We start from the raw sequence: 8941 nt of genomic DNA, 5'->3' as shown, positions 1-8941 counted from the left end.
TTCCTCCTGGACTACATTCGGTGTCTCTGACATTCAGCCCAAACTTCGCCGCGTCGACACATTCTTCCGCGGACATTTGCCGAGTCGTGAGCTCTCGCCGGGGAAACCCGCCGGCGACCTCGTTGGTTTCTGACGTTCGGCGAATGTTTATGTCGGAGTGTAATCGGAACGCGTTACGTCTTTCACCTCGAGTATCGAGAAGCCGCTCGACGGCGTGGGCGCGCCGCCGTTCATCGAGGGCGGAGCCAAACGCCGTCGTCTGAACTTGTTTACACAACGAAGACGTCGTCATGAAACAGGAGAGGGAGAGACGAAGGCTCGGAGTTCTGGTTCTGTGGACCTAGAACAGGACCGGATGGGTCCGACCTGTATGAAGTCTGGAGGGACCTGGTCGTGGGTTCAGGTCCCGAATGGATTGGTAGCTGGAGAGGTGTCTAGATACATGCCCGCCAGACTGTTTACAAAGTTTGTTTTCAAGACATGATCGTAAATATGATTTGGAATAATAATAATAATAATTTTTGAGAGTTATAAGTGTGATTGAAACGTATGTATATGGAATATGTATGTGATATATATATATATATATATTTATATTATAATCAAATAAATCAGAAAATTAAGAAAAAATATAGAAAAATAAGAAGTAAAAAATAATATAAAAAATAATATATATATATACATATATATATTATTTTTTATATACATATATATATTATTTTTATTTTTTACTTCACATTTTTTATATTTTTAGATATTTATTTTATATACATTTTTTCAGATTTATTTGATTATAAGAATTTAGGATGGGCATATATAAGCATTTTTTGCTTCTACCTATACCTTTTCAGTCTTTCTGTTTTGTATATTATATATAATAATATTGTTTTGTATTGCAATGATTGACTGAATAAAATACACAACAACATCAACATGCATGTATATAAATAAAATGATTTCCCCGAGTTGAAAAATGTAACAAATAGTATTAACATGGCATACATGTGTATTGTGGACATGCTGTAGATTATGCGGCTGTCTACATCATTTTGATTTATGAATTAATTTCAGGCGACATCAGTTCAGTAAAAATAAATAATCTTCACTCACTGATCTTGAAATGTTTGAAAAGAGAAGTTCCTTAAGAAGTTGAAAGTTCTGTGTGAAGATGAGCTACGATCTCATTCTCACTAAAAACAAATTGGAGTCGACAGATAACAGCGTAAATTCATTTCTTTATTCAGAAATTAACTTTGTCCCCTTTTTTTCAGGCAATTAAAAATATAAGACTCTTTTTTTTTTTTTACTGCTTTTTTCCTCACATTGGTATTTCACAGGTGTCGAAATATTTTCTCCATAAATAAAGTACAAAATACATTTTTCTTTTTTTCTTTTGAAAACACAAAATAAATATAATAAATATATTAGTTTTTAAGTTAAACAACGAGGCGAACCGATGACCGGAAAAAGAAAAGAAAAAAGGAATACTGCGCTGTGAAAGTCCCTGAACCAGATTGTCAAAGAAACAGGGGGGGGAGATGGGGGGGGGGGGGGTGCAATTTAAAAGCCACACGAAGACGACATCACGTTGTACATGATTAAAGTGTGACACACAGATTCATATCGTAACTTACTGACCATCGCTGGCACACTTTTGATCTTTCGGTATTTTGCCCCTTTTACAGGTCTCAGGAATAATTACACACACACATACACACACACACACACACACACACACACACACACACACACACACACACACACACACACACACACACACACACACACACACACACACACACACACACACACACACAGAGGGAAGTATGAAGCTTTGGTTGAATGCTACTGGGAGACATGACGTTCCTCCCATTTGGATGAGCTGTAAAGTGCATATCACAGATAAAAAATGGCATCGTTGACACGTGTCAGGCGTCACGGATTTCGGGGGCGACTGAGTCCAACTCTGAGAATCTTCAAAGACACGGGAATGAATGATTATCGATAAAGATAAGCCCTTTTTGATCACGACAGATTATCAGTAAGGACGCACCAGGCTATTAACTGGCAAGACCTGCACAAAAAAGAGTTAATTTGCTTATGGAAGACCACGTACAAAGGTCTCGAGAGGCTACACGATATCTTGAAGTATAAAAATAGAGTCTGATAACATTTTTTTGGATTCTTAAAAATCATCTCCGCGTTTAGTTATTTAGTTTCATCCGAGACGAGTGCTTTACGAACATAAATTAAGAACTTAAGTGTTGTCGTGTCACGAGGTCGACTTGTACCGGATCGGTCCCGGTTCCCGAAAACAGAAGTTCAGACGAACGGACGACGGCTAGCGAGGTGTCGGTTCTCTTCGGTTCCCTTCGGTTCTCTTCGGTTCCTTTCGGTTCCTTTCGGTTCCCTCTTCTCTCGGCCCGTTTAGTCGGACAGGGACAGGCGCTCGAACACCGTGAGCCTCTTGGTGGCGGCGTCGAACGTCGGCGACTCGGTTCCGCTGGAGCCGCCGCTGCTGCTGCTGTAGCTGTCCTCCAGGGAGTCCTCGGAGGAGAACCGCTGGAGTCCGGCGGGCTTGGCGAACCCCCTGTGGCCTCCGGCGCCGGGGAACGCCACGACGGCGCCGCCGCCGCCGCCGTCACCGTCCGCGCCGGCGGCTCTGCCGTTAAAGTTATTCCCGTGGCCGCACACGCAGTGCGAGGCCTTCTGCGGCTCCATCAGGAGGGGGATGCTGTGGATGTCTCCGGCGCTGGCTCGGGTCTGGCGGTTGCCAAAGTGGAACGCCGTCGCCGCCGCCGCCGCCGCCTTCTGCAGGGAGCCGCCGCCGCCGCCGCCGAACACCGGGGAGAGGAGGGCGGCGGGCGGCGGGGACACGGAGTGGGCGCGGCTGAAGCCCAGGTTGGGGTCGTTGATGGACGAGAGGAACGACGGCGGCGGCGAGGACCGCGAGGAGCCCAGGAACCCGCCGAAGCTGACGCTCTGGCGCAGCGGGTGGCGCGGGTTCTGGCCGCCGGCGCCCGGCGCCTGCTGCTGGTCCCGGAACTTGGCGGTGGACAGCGGACTCCCGCCGCTCTTGTCCTCGTGGATGAAGTGGCAGCGCGAGCCGTAGGGGCAGTAGCCGAAGTTGTAGAAGGTTCTGCACGGCTCCGTCTTGTACTTGGGGTGGCGGAACAAGCCGCGGAGCTCCTCCTCGCCGTGGGCGAACTGGCACTTGGTGCCGTACTTGCAGCTGCCGGTCTCCTGGAAGCCGCGGCACAGCTCCGTCTTGTAGCGGTTGGGGGCCACCGGCGGCTGGACCTGGGGCGGCAGGGCGGACGAGGCGGGGAAGCCGGGCGGCGGCGCCACGGCGGCGGAGGAGGCGGCGGCGGGAAACGCGGAGGACAGCAACAAGCCGCCGCCGCCGCCGGACTCGGTGAGGCTCATGGAGCGGTCGGGCCGGAAGGCGAGCGGCTTGGGCTTGGAGACGGGGCCCTGGCTCCAGATGTTGGACGACCAGAAGGGGCCGTTGTTGCCGTCGGCGTCGTCGTCGTCGACGTGCTCGGCGCTCAGGCTGTGGCTCGGGGGCGACAGGGGGGAGAAGAAGGAGGCCGACCGGTTCAGCCGACTCCGCCCCGGGCCTTTGAGCTGAGACGGTTTCGGGAGGAAGGCTTCTTCCAGGGCAAGGTTCAGGAAGTTCTGTTCAACAGGAGGTTCGACACACGGTTAGTACTCGGGACTCGGAAGTCAAACAATACTTGTGTTAAATATTCAGATTCTTTTCAAGCTGCTTTCTACAATAAATCTGTTTAAAGTCGGTGTTGCATTCAAAAGAGACACGAATGCCAAAATGAAGTCATAAAGAAGTATAAAAAATATGTTAAAGAAGAAAAGAAAAACTCTACAGTGAGATACCTTTTATAAATGAGATATTTCATTTTTTTTCAAAAGAAGAAATGAGACAAAAATGCCAATAAAAGTCATAAAGAAGGAAATTATTTTAAAAAGAAAGATAAAAATAAAACCTGTACAGTGACATATATTTTATATATAAGATATTTTAGTTTTTTTATAAAGAAAGAATCGAGATAAAAATGCCCAAACTAAGTCATAAAGAAGGCAACTTTTTTAAAAAGAAAAAAATAAAACCTGTACAGTGACATATATTTTATATATAAGATATTTGTTGCTTTTTATAAAGTAAGAAACGAGACAAAAGTCATAAAGAAGGCACTTTTTTTAAGTTACGTAAAAAGAAACCTGTACATTACGACACTTTTAATCTCCTATTGCATGTAATCCCATCATATAAATTAAATAGTCATAGAGTCATAAAGAAGATAATTTTTTGGTTTCAAGATTAAAATAAACCTCTACAGTACGACTCTTATCATGCAATCCCAACATATAAATTAAATATAAATATTTTAATTTTTTTATAAAGAAAGAAACGAGACAAAAAAGTCATAAAGAAGGCAATTATTTAAAAAGAATAGTTTCAAGATTAAAAGAAACCTGTACAGTATGACACTTATCTTCCATTTTCATGCAATTCCAACATATAAATTAAATATAAATATTTTAGTTTTTTTATAGAGAAAGAAACGAGACAAAAATTGAAAAACAAAGTCATAAAGGAGGCAATTATAAAAAAATAAAAAGATTAAAAGAAGCCAGTACACTCGTCCTGTACAGGTTTCTTTTTATCTTTATTAATTTATTTGATAATTGCCTCATTTATGACTTTGTTTTTGCATTTTTGTCTCGTCTCTTTCTTACCTCCCATTTACATGCATTCCCAACATATACATTTAATATAATTTATTTTATTTTTTAGAAAGTAGTTAACGAGAAAAAAAGTGCAAAAACAAAGTCATAAAGACAGCAATTTTTTTCTTTTAAGATTAAAAGAAACCTGTAAAGTACGACACTTACCTCCCATTTACATGCATTCCCAACATACACATGAAATGCAGATAATTTGAGTTTTTCTATTCCCACTCCGAACTTTGAAGAAACAAACGTTGCTCTTCCTTTATCTCTTTAACTCTTTAAAGTAAAGACACGCTGAGAGACTGAACTCTGTCCAACCAGTGACTCGCAGGGGAAGAAGACCAACCGAGAGAGAACTGCAGAACTCTAAGAGTCTTTTCTCTTTACTCCAAACTTCAAACTCACCTTGGTGAAGATGTTGTCGAGCATTTCGGACATGCTGTATCCCTTTGGGCCAGGATGAAGAACAAAAAAGAAGATGTAAAGCTCTGATCCTCGGCTGACTGTCCCGATGCCTTGTGTCCCAGACTCAAGTCAGAGTTCCTTAGAGCTGTGCTCCGGTTCCCCTGCTGGCTTTTTATCTGCCTTCACTCCTCCCTCCACCCCTCCCCCCCCCCCACCAGAGTTCAGTAGGAGTTCCCACTCGCCATGTTCCCGGATGACACTCCCTCCTTCCACCTCAAGTTTCACACAGTGAGCTCAGAGAAGGGCGGCGAGCACAAAAACAACAACAACAACAAAAAGAAAGAAAGAAGAAGAAGAAAAAAGAAACGTGAGTATTTTTAGTCCTCCGTGTGAAACGCGACGAGTTTCAGCAGAGTGATTTATTCACAGGGCCTTTTTATTCTTATTCTTGCACATCCAGAGGGGTTTTAAGCTTTTATTATGACACATTCTGAGAATTCTTCTACCCAAGAAGTGTTGTGACGGATGAGTTTTTGTTTGTTTGGATCTTTAAAAGCAGATTAAGGCTTTAGTGTCGCGAACGCCCCCTAAAAAAACCCGTACTCAAGGCATACTTACAGTATGTACATGTGATGAGTAATAGTGTGTTTTACAGGAAGTGTAATTCACCTTTCGGTCAGACTTTAACCCACAGAGACGACAGGCAGTTTACCGGTTACCAGAATCCACATCTATTGTTATCTTTGGTTTCTGTTGATATTCCAATAATCCACCACGACCAATACCAATTGGAATATTGATTAGTAGGAGGAAAGAAACCTTTGGGCTGGAAACAAGATAGAAGTGAGTAGAAAATAAATAAAGTAATCTGAACACTGGATTCTGACTGCTTTAGAGAATTACATCTTTTATTCAATCTTTTTATTCACAACAGTTCTTCTAAATTTAATATTTTACATTTTTACTTCAAACCATACCACGCACATTTCTTAAATGTAAATCTTTTTTATTCAAGTTGCAAGTAAAGATGTAATGTTTTTTTTCTTCCGTTTATCATTTTAATATTTTACTTTTTAATATTTTAATATTTTACATTAAATTTTTTAAATACAAAATGCAACTAAAGATTTGATGTTGTTTTTCTTCCGTTCATCATTTTAATATTTTACATTTTCTTTTTTATTAAAAATGCAACGAAAGATTTAATGTTGTTTTTCTTCCGTTCATCATTTTAATATTTTACATTTTCTTTTTTTATTAAAAATACAACTAAATATTTGATGTTGTTTTTTCTTCCGTTCATCATTTACATTTTTTACATTTTAATTTTTTAGTTCAAGATGCAACTAAAGATTTTTGACCAGATTATTTATATTTTCGTGTTTCTTCTCACCTCTTTTATTGTTTTTCCTTCTTATAGGAATTCAGAGGAGAAAACATTACTGTATCACAATGAGTGTTATGTCACCCTGTCTTATTTTGTCCGACTGTATACACTCACACACACACACACACACACACACACACACACACACACACACACACACACACACACACACACACACACACACACACACACACACAAACACTCACACACACACACACACACACACACACACACACACACACACTCACCAAAGGTTATTCCCTTGACTCACACAGTACAGGCTGTGCACACACACCGTGTCACCTGACTTTCTGGTCCCTGACATGCTCCACGTTCTCTTATTGACATGATTGTGTCTTCATTGTGTGACAACTTAATGAAATCACATCGACAAGAGATTATTGTGACTTTTCAATGGCATACGTGTTTAAAAAAAACGAAGAGTGAATCAGAGAGGTAAAAAATAAAATAAAAAGAGTCTCCTGACCTGGCGAAACTCCAGAAGCTCAATAAATTATCCGAGAGACGTCTTTGCTGATATGTGTAAATCCAGAGCGTTTTATCTGCGTGTGTCACCCGGTGAGTCATACACAGTCCTGGCAGTGACCGCCATGACGCTCTGAAACACGTTGTGCAACTGTAGAAAAGTCAATGCAATACTAAATGCTCCTTTTTGAAAAAATGTTGAATTTATTTTTGAATTAATTAATTAACGAATCTATTTATTTATATATTTATTTATGTATTTTTTATTCATTTATTTCTTTTTTAATACATTTTAAAATTTTACATTTTGATTTAAATTTAAATTTTAAATTATTTTCATTCTTTAAAACATTTTTTAAAAGTATATCAGAATTAGAATCAGAATTGTCATGAGGGTCGGTGGTATTTGGGTATATTGTGTGTGTATGTGTGTGTATGTGTGTCTGTGTGTCTGTGTATGTGTGTGTGTTGTGGAATCCTGGTTCTTCTTGTTTCTGTTCTGTCTCTTGTCACTCTGACAGGGTGGGGCCCTCACTCTCTCTCTCTCACACACACACACACACACACACACACCACACACACACACACACACTGTTCCTGCTGGCTGTGGCTTCCGGTTTGTGTTTTCATTCATTTATTTTTATATTCCTGATCCCTCGGTGCGGGCGAGGCGTTCAATGACAGGTTTTCCGCTGGGATTTTTGTAGACATGCCAGCGTTCATGCAGCTCTCCAACAGGTCCGGACTCGACATCGTAAAGCTGCGTCAGACGAGTTCTGTACAAGAGATCCGGGAACATCTGTAATATTAGACGTTAGGTTGAAAAGCTGCGACGAATCCATAGAACACGGGTTTTATTTTCATTATATTAAACCACAACGAGGAGAAAACCCGTACAACTGTTATTAAACTAGTTTTTTATCGGAAAACATGTGTTATGAGAGTATTTTGTCATGATTTGGGAGGGAGACCAGTCCTCTTTAATACAAACCATTCACTATATGCTTGATTTAATGTTTCCCCCTCATCACATGAGCCTTAATATGACAATCGGAATAATGGATTGCAATGGAATAAAAATGGCGGTTTTCTTCAATGCCGAAAAGAAGAAGAAAAAAGTGTTATTAGGGTATTTTGTCATGTTTTATGAGGGAGGCCAGTCCTCTGGAATAGAAACCATTCACTATATGCTTGATTTAATTGTTCCCTCTCGTTAATATGACAATCATGTTTTTCCATATGCATACAATTGATACATTTTCTTCCAATGGAATAAAAACGGAGGGCTTGGAACCTAAAATAAAGAAGAATAAATATGTGTTATTAGAGTATTTTGTCATGTTTCGGTGGGGGGGGGGGGTCGATCTTTAATAGAAACCATTCAGTATATGCTTGATGTAATTTAATTCTCCAACAGAAATTCCACACATTTATTATTGATTATTTATCGTTTATTATTCATTATTTATTATTTATCATGCATTATTATTTATTTATTCTTATTTATTATTGTTATTGTGTTTTATTTTTATCTTTTATTTTTATTAATGCTCTAGTGCACCCGTTGCTGTGATCCTGAAATATTTCCCCACTGTTAGACTAATAAAGGAATATATATAATCTAATTTTCTTCCAATGGAATAAAAATGGCGGCTTTCTTCAAGGTCTGGGGCTCGGAACATAAAATAAAGCAAAATAATTATATTATAAAAAAGAGAAGAACAAAAATCTGGATCTCACGTCTTCGTACTTTAATACATTAAAGGTGAAGAGAAAACGAAGGAAGAAAAAAAAAATATCGAAAAACAAACAATCTAGATGTCACTCAACTAAAAAAGTAGAAGAATTACAGATTAAATATGAAGACAAAACAAAGCTGATGATATGATGAGAGCCCACATGTGCCGCCAG

General features: G+C 40.3%; 1 protein-coding gene across 1 annotated transcript; it reads right to left on the bottom strand.

Moving 5' to 3' along the window:
- Positions 1-1223: 1223 nt before the first annotated feature.
- zgc:162730 (uncharacterized protein LOC564559 homolog) lies at positions 1224-5312 on the bottom strand. Its single transcript, XM_056441792.1, has 2 exons — positions 5158-5312; positions 1224-3678 (listed from the first exon to the last, which is right to left on the bottom strand). Exons 1-2 carry the CDS (start codon positions 5188-5190, stop codon positions 2428-2430), a joined length of 1284 nt encoding a protein of 427 aa, XP_056297767.1. The 5' UTR covers positions 5191-5312; the 3' UTR covers positions 1224-2427.
- Between the last annotated feature and the right edge of the window lie 3629 nt (positions 5313-8941).

The sequence above is a fragment of the Pseudoliparis swirei genome, chromosome 20 (genome assembly GCF_029220125.1).
Source record: "Pseudoliparis swirei isolate HS2019 ecotype Mariana Trench chromosome 20, NWPU_hadal_v1, whole genome shotgun sequence".
In the NCBI taxonomy this organism is placed as follows: domain Eukaryota; kingdom Metazoa; phylum Chordata; class Actinopteri; order Perciformes; family Liparidae; genus Pseudoliparis; species Pseudoliparis swirei.
Note: the sequence above shows the minus strand (reverse complement) of the source record. Positions and strands in the feature narration are given on the sequence as shown.

What these genes read in the sequence shown, in the direction of transcription:
- zgc:162730 (XM_056441792.1), bottom strand. Translation starts at nt 5,190, where the DNA reads ATGTCCGAAATGCTCGACAACATCTTCACCAAG. An exon ending in TCGACAACATCTTCACCAAG is followed by an intron (nt 3,679 to 5,157) that starts GTGAGTTTGAAG and finishes CCTGTTGAACAG; the next exon opens with AACTTCCTGAACCTTGCCCT.